Genomic DNA, 16,035 nt, shown 5'->3' with positions numbered 1-16,035 from the left:
TCGCTATACATCGCAGCTTCCGGTGGTAAATTACTTCCAGATTTCGGTGGGCGTCTGCTCGTACAGGCCATTTTTCGCATCATTAAATCAGGACCGGATGGCTAGCTGCGTTGCTGACCCGGGATTTTTGTGTGTAAGCTAACCCCGGTTCTATTCCACAATACAGATTTCAGCTGTATGAGGACTTACCGGGTACTGTCCACACGCCGTCGGATTCTCCTCTTGCCTGTCCGTTGTGTATGATTATTATTGAATCAGGGTATTGGAAGTTGGTAAATTGCTGAATTATTCTGCCTTTTATGTTGACCGATTGGATAGGAGCGTTCATGCAGGTGGGGAAGAACTTGGTCTTTGGCGTGTTGATTTCCAATCCTACAAGTGCTACGTAGTGAGTTAGATCATTTTAGCACACGTTGAAGTCCTTCCAATTCACCACCCGGCAAAAGGATATCATCAGCGGCATAGCTAGACTCCAGGGTATCCATCCGGGTGGCCTCTCAACATCTTAGTATTATCGGGGGCAGATGTATTCGGAAACGAGTAATGTAGCAGCCCTTTGCACCGCACTTAAATGCTACTTCAATGTAGTCTCTGCTGAGGAAGTTCTTTTCACTGTCTCCGTGTGGCTAAGGGTTTTCACCAACGCAAAAAGGTGAAAGCAAGTGTTGGAAGCTATGACCTGGCTAGCGGTCTATTGGCTTTCCTTCTACAGGAGCTCGTTAAACCTTTATTTCAAGCCATCAGTGATGGGAACATAGATCAGCTTCGGCTGGATGAGTGGATGGACTACCCCCTGAATGCAGCGGCTTTGCTGGTGTTGCTGATCACTTGTTCTCTTCATAGTTCCCCCTACCTTGTAGTTTGTACTTGGTTGTCCAAAGATGAAGAGTGTGCATTCAGTGAAAAGTGTGGTGCCACTGGTGACGTTAACCGTATTGGAACCCCATGAAACTATATTGATAGCCTTCCCAATGCGGTGAGCGTCACATGATTACATTTGCCCCTCTGACTGGTAAGTTTCTGGGTCGTTTCATCGCAGCTTGAGTTTCCGTCACTAAAGTGCACGTGCTTCTGAAGGAACGCCTACCATCCTTTGGTGGCTTGCCGTTGGCAAGTTTTTACCTGTGGTTCTCACAGTTCCCACTCACCGAAGAAACCATCAGTTGTAAGACGGGCGTAGAAACAACGTGTTTTTGACTTGTTTTGACACGAATTTACTGACCGAAAGGTTCTTAGTTCGAACTCTGCCTCTGCCTCTCGTCTTCCCCTGTCTAGGATTGGGCAACCTGGCAGTATCGCAGCCCTCATGCTTCCTTCATGTGGCATGGCAGCTAGGCACCGAAAGGGTGCTACAGGTGAACGATTTCCATCGAAAACGAGTGTACCGTTAGTTTATAGCGTATACTAGTTATGTTTGTCTCACAAATTCTGGCACCAGCATGTGTATGACAGCAGCCAGAATGCCTGTATGTACTACTTTTGAGTGCATACGGCGGGTTGAGTAGGTCTTAATCAATGACTTCTGCGTTGGGCTTTGTCTGTACCCCTTAGGTTGGTATAATAATGGAAGTCAGTTCATGCCTTTGGAGGGGCTTGATCGATCCATCGTCGTCAGTTCAAAGTAGGCCTACCTGAACCTTGCAGCTCAGCAGGTGTTCACAACTCTTTACAGTATTCTGATATGTACTAACCACGCAAAATAAAACAAAAACTCCAGTATGCACGCTGAGTTTGAGGTAGCTCAGTGGTTAAGGCGCGAACTTACTGATAATTAGGTCCGTGGTTCGAGCCTAACCATGATATCTTGACTGCTCCTGCCTAAACTTGCACAATCTAAAAGTATCACAGTCCTCGTGATTCTTTCGCGTGGGTCGCTTGTTACTGAAAAGGTATTACAGCTGAAATACGATGACGAGGACTGTGGCCGTGCACTTATAGACCAGTGGTGATCAATTCTCAGATCCCATAGTTGTAGCTTATAAGTTTCAAAGTGACCGATGAAAAACGCTTTCCTCGAAAAAAAACTTGAAAGGCTGATATGCAGACTACATTATTGCGTTCAGTAACCTATCTATACGCTGCGTGAATCCGTACTGGTTTTCGAGTACGTTCAAAGAGGACTATGGCTGTGCACTTATAGACCAATGGTGATCAATTCTTAATCCCATAATTGTAGCTCATAGGTTTCAAAGTGACCGATGAAAAACGCTTCCCTCGAAAAAAACCTTGAACGGCTGATATACAGACTACACTATTGCGTTCAGTAACCTACCTATACGCTGCTTGAATCCGTATTGGTTTCTGAGTACGTTCAAGACTCATCAACCGCTGGGGGAGAGATGACTCAGTGGTTAGAGCCCGAAATGTTCTCGGTTCGAACCCGACCTCTACATTTCGACTTCCCCTATCTGGGCTTGGGTAACCTGGCGGTATTCCAGCCCTCGTGTTTCCTTCAGGTGGCATGGCAGCCAGACACTGAACAATGTTGGTGGTGCCGCTCTAGCTCTCTAGTTGGTTACTTGAGTACTCAGTACTGTCTTGGGTTTGCAACAAATTGGCTGGGAATGAATGGGCATACGGGAAATTGACTGATCGGTCGACCAACTTGGTCACCACCGTTCACAAGATGCGACAAGCTTGGGCTACACGCGATGTTCTTATTATCAGTTCTCAACGTTTGCGAACCTTTTTTTTACACTCGCCTACACTTTAGAGCAAGAGAATTCGGTCCACCGGGGTAGGTAAATTTGAATAAATCCGTTGAATTGACCTTCATGGACAGTTTGTTCTTGAGTGAACTCGAAATTGCTCATAAGTTAGCACACCAAGCTTGTAACGGGAAGATCTGTGGTTCGAACCTGACCTTGAATTTTCCACTGTTCCTGTCTGGGCTTGAACAAACTATCAGCCCTTGATTTTCTGAACAGCTGATCATCTAGAGAGTACCGTAGCTGAAAGCTTATCTTAGAACCTCCGAACACAAGTCGACAAATTGTTGAGGACTACTCTTGAGTTGGCGGAGTTGGATGCCTGCATCACCAATCTGGGTTATCTACAGCTTATTGTCATTGATGTCTCGTAAGTAGTATTCGCTTCTTGCCTCAGTGAGTCTTCGTTCTAACCTATAGTTTCCGGGGGATTTCAGGCATGCCCGCTTTTTATAGCGTTGCCCTAAGAATTTAGAACTCCTCCAGCACACCTGGACACGAGCCTTCCGGATTTCGCTAACGAGGATGGATGGACTAGGGTTCCCTCTAATTATATCGAATATGACATTCCACCGTCCGTTCGCTACGATGAACTGAATCGTTCGAACGGTGCAGTTTGTTTTGTTTAATTCATCAGGTCGCCATCTCGTGCCACACAACCAAGCGCTCTGACGCAACACAGGAAGCCGGATGCAGTTCGTTTCATGAGTTCACGACTATTCTCGGAAGATGAATCCGTTTTCCGGTGCTATTCTTGCACCGCGACACAGGAAGTTGCGTTACACAGTACGTGTTACTTAAAAGTTGCACGGTTCATCTTGTGGCAACCAACTTTCGTGTCAGACCTAATTAGACGCCTTGTGAATAGGTTGTCTCGGATCGTTAGACCCATTACTAAGAAAACCAGTCATTACTTGAATTGCGGCCATCTAACTTCATGTATTCTCCAGCCACTCCACTTAAATATTGGGCATTTGATACTTGCCCCAATGTGCTCTTTCCGAGGTTCGATTATCTATAAACTGCCGTGTTGCGACGCACATGAAGAGTTCTGCACTTTGACTACGTATGTGAGTCACCAGAGTGATGTCTAGTCACTGTCCCCCTTCCAGCTGTGGCACCCTTCCGGTGCCTAGCTGCCATGCCACCCGAGGGACGCACGAGGGCTGGGATACTACCAGGTTGTCCAAGCCTAAACAGGGGAAGTCGAGAGGCAGAGGTCGGGTTCGAACCACGGACTTTCCAGTCAGTAAATTTACACTCTAGCCTCTGAGCCACCTCGCCCTCCTAACTTCTGAATATCATGGAAACAAGTCCGAACTGACTTATTATAGATCCAATCACTATAGGATAATAAAAACGCAACTCGGATAACATTAGTTGTCAGATGTAGAGCTTTCTCATCCCTCCAGTAGGAGACTGGTACTATGTACTCGCAGATTGATTTTTCGAAGATGCCATACGGTGGTTGAGACACGACGAAATTAGTTCACTCGTCAGTTTATTCAAAACCCCTGTCCAGAAATAGATTGGTTCATTCAGGTTCATGAATGACTTTAGTGGCTTGACTGTCTCGCTTGTGATAGAGATGGATCTGGCAGGTGGACATGTGGTTCTAAATAACTGGCGTGTCCTCCACATCTCAACCTTCATGGTTGGAAGCTTCATGTCAGTCCCTTAGCCGACTTATGACTTCTTCGTTGTTGGGACCGGTTTAATTTTCACAGATCAGGCAATCGCATTACAGACCGTGTCTTTGCTCTAAATTGAGCGCTACTCTATCGATTGCTGGTTGAATAACTAGTACGATTTATGCGGTATGTGCAATACACACCGGTTTAATTTTTATACAAAGTCCTATCGTGTGAATGGGCAGTGGATGGGTTATCGTGTCATTCTTCAAGTTTTTTTCGTGTTTGGCCCAGGGTAGGCCCTATGGTGGATTGAAAGCCAATTTTGATTCGCGTCCGCTTACCGATGATCATTTTCCCAAAATAACAGGATGACAACAGCAAAACCCACTCAAAATAGGAATGGATATCTTGTGCTGTGTCAGGATGCACAACTCACACTTGGAAGCTTCTCTTGCGTGTGTTTGTCAGTTTGCTTGTTGGTGGCGGCAAACCATCAGCGGTTTCGACAGTGCCCAAGCTCCAAATCACTGATGCCGATAAGAATCCGAGTAGCAAACATAGTTGTTCCTTGCGAGTGCCGTGCGTTCATCTTAGCCGGATGGCTTAGAACTAAGCCTGGGTGTCTATGAGAACGTCGCAGTTATGCACTTTATTTCACCACGTCTCCCTGTAAAAAGTCTTACCACCATATGAGTACCTCTTACCTGCTGTTCACCAACGTACGGTTTTAGAGCAAGCGTTATGGTGTTCAACGACTGGTTCATCACTTTTCCGTGCTTGAGTAAGGGCCAAGAGTGGCGACAGGCAAATAGACTCAAATTGGTCATCTACCGGTTTTGTCCCCTCACTCACTCAGTGTGTTCCCACATTATTCAGCTCCGTGCCATTGTTGAGGCTGTACCAAAGATCAACTCTGTGTGATTAACGAACACTTATAGGTGGTTATTGTAATCGTTCAGCTGTAATACTCTTCCGGTGCCTAGCTGCCATGCTACCCGAAGGAAGCACGAGGGCTGTGATACGGCCAGTTTTCCCAAGCCTAGACAGGGTGGGGTTCGAACCACGGACCTTCCGGTCAGTAAATTCGCGCTCTAACCACTAGGGCCATCTCGCCCCCAGGTGGTTATACCAGACCGTTTCTGTACAAGTTTCGTCCGGATTTGGTATACACCGACGCACTACATTTTCACTGGGTTTTGTTCTGGGTGACATGTATGCACACTCGCACCTATCGTGTTTTGCGTTGAACTTTTACTATGCTGCGTTAATGAATGCTTGATAAGCGACCTTATTTCAGTTATAAGACTTCCGGATTGATACACGTTGCCATCCGTTGCGTATGTTCACTGTTATTGGTCGTGCTTATAAATTTCGCACACTTGTTGCAAGGCATTTCATCTGGCGCCATGGTCAGATATCAAACAAGACTAGGGCCACTTTATAAATTATAAATGCATTAGTACGAAACCGGTCACTGCAGACGATTTGGTAAACACCCAAAGGAGGTAACTGATGAACGGCGTTTGTCTTCAAATGTACAGATGACGCCAGCACTAAGCAAAGTGACTATTTAAGGTTGAGGGGCGAGGTGGCTCAGTGGTTAGAGGGCGAATTTACTGACTGGAAGGTATGTGATTCGAACTCGACCCCTGCATCTTGACTTCTGTCTAGCCTCGGGCAACCTGGAAGTATGCGAGCCCTCGTGCTTGTTTCGGGTGACATGGCGACCGGACACCGAAAGGGTGTTACAGCTGAACGATTTCGGTTTAAGGTTGGTACTAAGTCCATCAGAAGACTTAGAATCTACAGGTTGCTTTGAGATCACGGGCTCGAACTTGGGTATCGTGAACCAAAGTCGATTTTTGATTGGAATGAGTAACCTCTCCGATAATTTCTGAATATTTTGCACGTTTCTGGGTCAGATAACATTTAGTGTAGGGTCACGAGAAAAATGAGTGGTCCTCACTATAGAGAGGAGCTCTGTAGAAACGGAGCACACGTTGAGCGCTTGTTACGAGGAGTGGACATAGTACCGGCCCTTTTCTGAAAAGGGAGTTTGTTAGGAGCTTTGAAACTTACAGTTTCTAAACTTTTCAAAACAGACAATTTTTTCAGAGATCCCATCTGTTCAAATCTATTACTGTATGTGAAGACCATAGGAAGACCCATTCAACTACTTCGTAGGAGTTAATCGACTGTTAATTAACCGTTGGACACAGTCATGGCCTACCAGGTTGTATACACTTGTGATTGCTGAATTTTCATTGCGCTACTTGATTTTTTACCCCAAATACACCAGACTGACCGATCACCATTGGCATACTAACTACTAGTGGAACAAGCGTTCTATTCTTCCTACTGGCTTGAGGTAGGATGATGTATATGTAATAAGCCGAAGCAAACTGAATTCAGACTCGGTTGCCTAAGTGTATGTGTTTTTTGGAGAACGTACGACACCACAGTGTGGATTTTGTGACGTACCGTACTTTCAGGCTAGACGTGGATGGTATCGGCAGAATGCTACCGCACACCAGAGATCGCAACATGTTCACACTCGTAACGTTTGCCCCCCCCCCCATCAGTTAATAATCGTTCGGCCTACGACCTACANTTGAGGGGCGAGGTGGCTCAGTGGTTAGAGGGCGAATTTACTGACTGGAAGGTATGTGATTCGAACTCGACCCCTGCATCTTGACTTCTCCTGTCTAGCCTCGGGCAACCTGGAAGTATGCGAGCCCTCGTGCTTGTTTCGGGTGACATGGCGACCGGACACCGAAAGGGTGTTACAGCTGAACGATTTCGGTTTAAGGTTGGTACTAAGTCCATCAGAAGACTTAGAATCTACAGGTTGCTTTGAGATCACGGGCTCGAACTTGGGTATCGTGAACCAAAGTCGATTTTTGATTGGAATGAGTAACCTCTCCGATAATTTCTGAATATTTTGCACGTTTCTGGGTCAGATAACATTTAGTGTAGGGTCACGAGAAAAATGAGTGGTCCTCACTATAGAGAGGAGCTCTGTAGAAACGGAGCACACGTTGAGCGCTTGTTACGAGGAGTGGACATAGTACCGGCCCTTTTCTGAAAAGGGAGTTTGTTAGGAGCTTTGAAACTTACAGTTTCTAAACTTTTCAAAACAGACAATTTTTTCAGAGATCCCATCTGTTCAAATCTATTACTGTATGTGAAGACCATAGGAAGACCCATTCAACTACTTCGTAGGAGTTAATCGACTGTTAATTAACCGTTGGACACAGTCATGGCCTACCAGGTTGTATACACTTGTGATTGCTGAATTTTCATTGCGCTACTTGATTTTTTACCCCAAATACACCAGACTGACCGATCACCATTGGCATACTAACTACTAGTGGAACAAGCGTTCTATTCTTCCTACTGGCTTGAGGTAGGATGATGTATATGTAATAAGCCGAAGCAAACTGAATTCAGACTCGGTTGCCTAAGTGTATGTGTTTTTTGGAGAACGTACGACACCACAGTGTGGATTTTGTGACGTACCGTACTTTCAGGCTAGACGTGGATGGTATCGGCAGAATGCTACCGCACACCAGAGATCGCAACATGTTCACACTCGTAACGTTTGCCCCCCCCCCCATCAGTTAATAATCGTTCGGCCTACGACCTACCACCTCTCATCTGCTTACGCCAGACAACCGACAAGTTAACTGCGACATGCCTAGCACTTGTCCTCGTTCAATTGGTCATTCATTTTCAAGATATTGCACCCAGTTCACCCGAGAAGTGCGCATAGGCCGTTCACCGATGGCTTACTTTTATTCTGGAGGACTGCAGTAGAGGAAACATTTCCCATCTACACTGTGTGTTCCAAAGCAAAACACCATTCCAACTGCTGGGTACGTACGGATTCCGTTGACAGTGTATAGAGAAGTTCTTGGGGGCGAGATGGCTCAAGTGGTTAGAGTGAGAATTTATTCACCGGAAGGTCTTTAGTTCGAACCCGACCTCTGCCTCTCAACTTTCCTTGTCTAGGCTTGGGCGACCTGGCCCTCGTGCTTCCTTCGGCCAGCATGGCAGCTAGGCACCGAAAGGGTGTTACAGCTGAACGATTTTTTCTTATCATTTAAGTGAAACCAATCTCTGCAGAAAATCTGAGAAGCACTGTGTAGCTGTCTCATCCTCATTGGGAATCATCAGCAGTGCACGATTCCAGTGGTGAGTTGCGAACCCGCCACCGTTTGGCCATGAATGACTGGTCAGTTGTGTGATTGATTCGCACAGATTCATCAAATGGCTAGTTTCGCCACCAATGGGTGTATCGACCACGGCTTAACACACACAGAGACAGTGTTTGGCCAGAGTTTGAGAATTTCAAGGAGCTGGAATCAATCAACTAATCAATCAGTCAATCAATAAGTCGTTCATTTGTAACAGTGCATTGTTCTGCTCGAAGGAAGCACGAGGGCTGGGATATCGACAAGTTGACCTACCTAGCTTAGAGAGGAGCAGTCAAGATGCTGATGGATACTCTGGTCAGTAAGTTCGCGCTTTAACCATTAGACTATCTGCAGCTCATGAGCTCGGCTTGGCGGTTATGGAATATCGGTTGAGCTTTCTGTTATCTATAAAACTATCCCTTTCTTCTGTTCACCTTTTGGGATGGTGAGATGGCTCAAGTGGTTAGAGCGCGAATTCACTGACCGGAAGGTCCGTGGTTCGAACCCGACTTCTGTCTCTCGACTTCCCCTGTCTAGGCTTGGGCAACCTGGTAGTATCCCAGCCTTCGTGCTTTCTTCGGGTAGCATGGCCGCTAGGCACCGGAAGAGTGTTACAGCTGAACGATTTTTTTTCACTTTTCGATAATCTGAGTTTGGTGGTCCTTCAGGTGGTTTCGTACGGAAAAAACACGTGTGATACCAGCGATCTTGTAGTTCCATCGGCAAATCTATGGCAGCTTACCTCTTAGAAACGGTCATACCAACCCCACTCTCCAGATTACACCTACTAAGGGAGATAAACTCACTTATTTTTGTCTTTCTTTGCTTGTTCTTTCATTCCTATCCCTTGAAACTGTGTCCTATGACCTATAAAATTCTTTCGAACAAGAGTGAGCACACCGTTGATGTTTCCTTGACTCGGTCAGCTGGTTCATGGTGGATTTCGATAACCGATGGTCACTGAATCTGGAAGGTTATCAGAGAGATCGATACATGGACCTCACATTCCGGGAGAACCTCTCATTGGAGCTTCTAATTGGTTAGTATGTTGTGCACTTTGACTCAGCGCAAGGTTACTGCCTCATTTGTGTGGTTGAACCTCTATATCACTACATCAGCCAGTTAAATTTTTGCTTAACTTACTTACTACTGACGCCGCTACTGAAAAAACCCAAACCTTCACACTGTAACTATCTAAGATTTATACTTTTCGCCAGATCCATTGTATGGGACGTACGACAAACTCGTGTGCGTGTGTGTAAGTCCTACCCCTATAGTACTTTTATTTCGTACATTTGTACGTCAGTATGTTCAACTGACTGATTTTAGAAAGTTTCATCCAGAGTAGCTGTCGGTAACAACTTTTCTTGCTTTCTTCCGGTTGCTCAGACTCATGGAATTCAGCCGACTACCTGGGTTGTTACCGTTGATTTGGGAAAATTAACCTCACGTGATATTCTTGTTCGACCTTCCCTAATATAGCAATATCCCGATGATTCAGTTCAAATTGCGCACCATTTTCCAGTTGGAATTTACTCGTTTCCACTGGTGTGTTCGCTGAGTAGTCCGGTACTTTTGGCTAATACTAATACTACTGATGGCCGAAAAATTCATTCGCATATCGGTTTGTTTTTGGCGGGAGACTCACCTGGAACCCAGCTGAATTTCTCGTTCATGATGATTTTAAGCTGCACCAGGCCACCTCATGTTTCAGTCCGGATGGTATTGGAGATACCGTGATACGTTATTTAAACGTAACACACTACTCATAAGGTTGCTGAAAACTTTTCGACAGCTGTCGAATAATAGTTCGTTCGTGGCACCCTTTCGATGCCTGGACATCATGCCACCCGAAAGAAGCATGAGGGCCAATATACTGTCACGCTGCCCAGGCCTAGACAGGAACAGTCCAGGTGCTCAGGTTGGGTTCGAACCGCAGATCTGTAAGATTGCCTCTTGATCTCTGAGCTGTACCGGGCTCCGGACCAATTTAAATGAACTATTTTACACAATACTTCCTCTTTGCAGGAGATTATTGATTACCGGCGTTTGAATTTAGAGGTTACTAATCACGTACCGATTGTTTCAACAACTGGTGACGCGGTAGGATGGGGAGACTATCCGCGTATGGCGTAGCTTGGTGACCTAAATTGCCCAGTGGGAACTGAGGTTCCAGCTACTCAGTTGCAGAAATATTTTGTGCATGAAACAATGGACAGCAGGAAATTGGTATAGACGGATGAAAACCGGTTCTTTCGGAGATATCATGTCGGTTCCATTCAGATAAGTGAACAAGTTTTTCATCCACATACTGTTTGGTGATGTTTTTCTACCAAATTTTTGGTCTTTCTCTTTTCAATCAAGCACCGAAAACACACCAATGATTGCAGGACTTGCAAAGGTTAGTTTTTGCTCCCTGGGTGCACGTTCTTTTTGTCGCAATGTGGAAAACGCGGTAAATGTGATATGCTGGTTTGTGATCATCACTCTTTGATTTGCTTTAGTCAAATCGGAGTTCCTGTTCGAACTTTGTACTTTCATCAAAATATGGCTCAAGTGGTGGTGGCTCAAGATGGTGAGGTGGCCCAAATGGTTAGAGCGCGAATTTAATGACCGTAAGGTCCGTGATTCGAACCCGACCCCTGCCTCTCGATTTCCCCTCTCTAGGCTTGGGAAACCTGCAAGTATCCTAGCCCTTGTGCAACCTTCGTGTGGCATGGCAGCTAGGCACCGGAAGGGGGTTACAACTGAACGGTTATTATCTACCGTGCCATCCGAAAAGGCAGAGGTTCTTCCAGATTGTCTAAGCCTAGGCAGGAGCTGACGAAAGGCAGGAGTTGCGTTCGACCAGTAAATTCACGATTTGACCCGCTGGGCAATCTCGGGCCCAATCGATTCTCGTGGTAGCAGTGTGGGAAGCTTGGTGGAATGCTGGCGGATTGCTCAGTTTGATATGAAGCACACAATAACGGAGTCCCTCTCTAGTCTGTTCTGACGAATTAACTTAGCTTTGGACCTCATTTACGGTGAATGGAGGAAGATTGTCCAACCACAGTCTGTCAGTGTTTAAGTAAGAACATGTGAGCAGGTTGGTAGACAGTTCTTGCCGCAGTCCGGGGAAGTACCATCGCCCAAGCCTCACCACTGGTTGGATGCCCCTGGTATATTCTTTTTTTATTTGCATGTTCAGTTTCACATCACTCTCGTTTTTGAACAGTCGTCCTCCTGTCCTGGCTCAATTATTAGTGCGAATCCACACCAAGGGGGGGGGAAGCACTGAACTCGAGTTTCGCTCTTATTAGAGCTCATCAGCAGTGCATATCCAACGGCCGTGACGAGATTGGAACCCCGGACATCTGACGTGCGAGGCGAACGTGTAATCACTACTCCGCGAAAGCACGTTGGACGCATCCGAATTCTCATGTCTGAACGTGTGAACGTGTTCGCACTTGAGCATGTGTTGTCTTGTCCCAATTGCTTTCGTATCACAGATCTGTTGTGTGGTACTGTACCGTGTTTTATGATATACGAACCTGTAGGTATTCCGCTCTAACACTCTGAACATTCCAGAGTGGTGAATCTGCAACGGTTGGAGGAGTACCGGCCTTGTCGGCACGTGTGTGTTCCTCAGATTCCTCTTTTGAGTGGCGCTTGTCAGCGAGCTTTGGGTTTCATCTGCCTATCCCCACATCACCTCACAATTATAGATCGTCCTTCGGATTTACACAGGCCACAGGACGTTCAGCTGATCAGTTTGGTAGCTCAGCATAAACCCTATGCGGCATTGTGCGCTTGGATCGGTCGGTGTAGCTCAGTACAACAGGCAATTGCGAAACGGGGTGTCATCTCACCATATGAGAGCGGTTAACTTTGAGAGGGTTATTCGCTAGGTGTTGTACAGCCTCGTGTGAGACGCCTCTTTCTGAAGTGCAGATCTGGAAACAGTTGTGTATAGGATGTGTAATCTGCTTTCTTATTTTTACACCTCTAGGTACTCGATAAGAATGACACTTGTGTCACCCTTGCTACTCGTTGGGTCCGTTCCGATACTGCCAAGTTGGCCCGGTGCTAGATAGACCTCCCTCCAAAAAACACTGTACCGTTGCTATTTCCATGACTTCACCTCTTTGTTCTGTCCATTTTACTAGGCTGCTGAACTGGTGTCGGCAAATCTGGCATCCTACATAGGTCACATGTCCTGCATGCGTGAACAGCTGATCCAACAGCTTTGTAAGGCCTTTCCTCCGGTGCCTGGCCATCCAAATATCATCATCTTTGGTGTCCATCGCGGTCTGTCCTCGAATCTGAATGGTTTTACTCGCCTGGATCCACAAAGACTCACAGTTCTACCAAATACCGTCAACTTAGCGTTCAGTGGACCACCATATCTCGATAGTAAGTTGAACACCTATAGTGACGGTTTTTTTCTGGCTATTCCCAAACGTCTACCGTGGCTGTGTAATCCACGGTACTGGTTACAGACTTCTAATTAATCGCCCTACTCCTTACTTACCAACTCCCATCCTTTGGCCAACTTTCCGAACTTGTTTCTCAATTCACTAAGTCATTCCAATGCGTGTGTGAGTGTAGTACGGGGATGTCCTGTGGAGGCTTCTCCTATGGTCATCGCAGTGCGCGATATTGCGCCTCACTCATGAAATCACAAAGAACAGCACTTTTTGCGCTCTCCGTACGATTGGACAATCGATTTGGCTCAGCATATGTCGTATCAGAGCTTCGCCATGAAGGATTCGACCTCGGCAATAACTTAAACGAGGCTTACATCACTGAGCCGGGCTGAAAGTAAGTAAACATCCAATGTTTATGTATCATGTGCAGCCGCTGGGCCATTCTTTCAAGTTTCCGACTTAGTAACTACACAATGGCCGCGAACCTAGGCTCCTCACTTCCGCTCAGCAAGAAGTGTAGATCTTTTTAGTAGATATACGGAGGCCAGCTGACCCTAATAACCGAACATCACATCATTTGGACGGATGTGTCACGTGCAGGACGCGGGCCAAAAGAAGACATGCCCTGACTGGTCAGAATGCTAGCCAATCCGGATCGAGCACCGTTGACTCGACGCTTCTCGCCCCCTCACGGTCACAACAGTAGACCAGGAATGAATTCGGTTCATGGGACGGGACTTGTATTTTGTTGGTAGTGAGGAGATTTAGGATTTTTGTGGTGATTGGGGGACTTGTATTGATTGGTGGGTGGTGTATTTTCCTGATCGCATTTGAGGTGTTCTGTAGGATTATAGCCCTTATTTCAAATTGTGCTTATTTAGTCGAAAATGTTCCCTTCTCGGATGAGGGGGACTGTTGACCTCTCCACTGAGCTTGGCTTGCGAACGTTCCGTCATCAACCAAGTGGACTTGATTGTGCGGTCAAGTGATAGAATGCATTATCATGCGCGTAATTCGTTGGGTCGGTCAGTGTGTAGTGAGGGTATTTTTCTCAGCTTAGTTCTCGGTCTGAGCCTCTCAAACTAGCGTTCACGTCAAAACAACCACCACAGGTGCACAAGTTATATTAACGCCCAAAACAAAGTCAGGAACAGTTGTGCAGCGCTTCATATGTAAAGCGTAGGCGGCTATAACATTCTGGAAATTCTGGTGCATTCTGGATGCGCCATCGGCAACCGGCATTTGGCCAATACTGGATCATGATTGGCTGCTGGGTCCAGATTGTTGACCAATCAGATCTCGTTTTGATGCCGGACCGGCAAGCGTCCCGAATTCTTGGCCAATCTTGCGTGGGATGGACTTCTCGGCCGTAGCGGCACGTGAGTGCGAGCGGTAAACCGGGATCCGTGTGGAATTCCGCCTAACACAGTGTGACTGGAAAACTTGTGAAGCTCGTTGACCCAGGTCGTCCTGTGGAGTTTTGGACATGTTGGCCTCATCACAAACGAGAGATTCAGCTGGGTTCCAGGTGATTCTCTCGAAAAAACCAAATTAATTTGCAAATGAGTGTATATTCGCTGATTTCGTGCAATTTGGTTTCAAGTAGAACATAAGGTTGACGGAAGCCCGGGGACTGTGCCTACCTGATGAGCCCCAAAAAAGGCGAAACCGGTCGTGGGCTATCGACGGATTTTCAGCAACCTTATGAGCATTACATTACAAAGATATACATGTATCGCGATATCTCGAATATCGTAGCGACTGAAACATGAGGCGGCCTGGTGTAGCACATTCAGTTGCCTGAGAACATCATCAACGAGTGATTCAGCTGGGTTCCAGGTGAGTCTCTCGAAAAAAAACCAAATTAGTTTGCAAATGAGTGTATATTCGCTAATGTCGGCCTTCACTTTTTTCAAACTGCGCAAGCCTCTGGAACTCTCGTAAACCTTAGCGTCTTGTTTCAGTTCTTCCGATCCACACCTTGCAGATCAAGCATGTGGGTACTGCGTGGTTTTCCCAGTTTTTTTTTCAATTACAGATGTCCTCAAAGGTGAAGTGAGTGCTTTGTTCCATGTTGGGGCGAGATGGATGAAGTGGTTAGAACGTGAATTCACTGACCGGAAGGTCCGTGGTTCGAACCCGACCTCTGCCTCTCGACTTTCCCTGCCTAGGCTTGGGCAACCTGGCAGTATCCCAGCCCTCGTGCATCCTTCGGGTGGTATGGCAGCTAGGGACCGAAAGGGCGTTACAGCTGAACCATTTTTTCTGTTCCATGTTACATTGGCCTCTTTCGGCTTCTCTTAATACTCAGGTCGCGAGATCCTGGCCCTTTGTCCGAATCTTCATGCGAGCCGCGGGGCGGCATGCCATTCGGACCAGACAGGTTCCAGCGTTTTGCTCGCATGCGGATATTCCATTGAAGAATCCAGATCAGCCATTCGTCTCAGTGTAGGTCGTGATACAACCTCCGAAGACATTCACAGCACAGTAGCTGCACTTCGCACGGCCGTATCTCAGCTCTTCTCGTCCAACAGTGCGACCATCTAAGTGAACGGGACCCAATGAAGCATTCTACCACACCGTGCAATCAGTTCCATTTTTTCGCCATTTTCCACTGAATTTTTCATAGGTTTGATTATTAGTCGACAGTTGATTTCCCCTTTGAGCCATATTTGGCCATTTTCTCGATCATTTGTAGGTTTCACGTCTGTTTTTTCGTGCATAAAATCATTTTTGGCACCTCGTTTCCGTTCATTTCACTCATCTCATGGCGTGGATACACCCAGATACGAGTACGGCGTTTCCATTGCAAGCATGAAGGCGATGAATCAACACACGGCAGCTCAACAGTTTCTGAATCCTTCAATTTATATCAATCTTTTTATGGCTCTCACTTAGAGACGAAAAGCCCGTTCGCAGTTACCGGAATGGACGGGAGTCGTATACACATTTTCGTATCGTGTACCGCTTTACAAAGTTGTACTGGTATATCCTAGTCATGGAAATAGGTAATTATTGAGTTCCCGGCCCATTCATTTGAGCTGAAATGAAGAATTCACACACACATACGGAAGCCTTTCAGAAGCGA

The 16,035-nt window shown here is 46.4% G+C and overlaps 2 protein-coding genes across 2 annotated transcripts; one reads left to right on the top strand and one right to left on the bottom strand.

Annotated features, from left to right (window-relative positions):
- Positions 1-2,527: 2,527 nt before the first annotated feature.
- On the bottom strand, positions 2,528-8,444 carry T265_11896 (hypothetical protein; the record flags this gene model as incomplete). Its single annotated transcript, XM_009178713.1, has 6 exons — positions 2,528-2,685; positions 3,788-3,995; positions 4,781-4,869; positions 5,960-6,176; positions 6,999-7,214; positions 8,301-8,444. 6 exons carry the CDS (start codon positions 8,442-8,444, stop codon positions 2,528-2,530), a joined length of 1,032 nt encoding a protein of 343 aa, XP_009176977.1.
- Positions 8,445-10,918: 2,474 nt separating this feature from the next.
- T265_11895 (hypothetical protein) lies at positions 10,919-15,667 on the top strand (the record flags this gene model as incomplete). The annotated part of the gene is made up of 3 exons (XM_009178712.1): positions 10,919-10,939; positions 12,687-12,933; positions 15,259-15,667. The coding sequence occupies 3 exons, from the start codon at positions 10,919-10,921 to the stop codon at positions 15,492-15,494; spliced, it is 504 nt and encodes a 167-aa protein (XP_009176976.1).
- Between the last annotated feature and the right edge of the window lie 368 nt (positions 15,668-16,035).

Source organism: Opisthorchis viverrini (genome assembly GCF_000715545.1).
Source record: "Opisthorchis viverrini unplaced genomic scaffold opera_v5_630, whole genome shotgun sequence".
Classification (NCBI taxonomy): Eukaryota; Metazoa; Platyhelminthes; class Trematoda; order Opisthorchiida; family Opisthorchiidae; genus Opisthorchis; species Opisthorchis viverrini.
The sequence above is the reverse complement of the archived record's forward strand: the minus strand, read 5'-3'. Positions and strand labels throughout refer to the sequence as shown.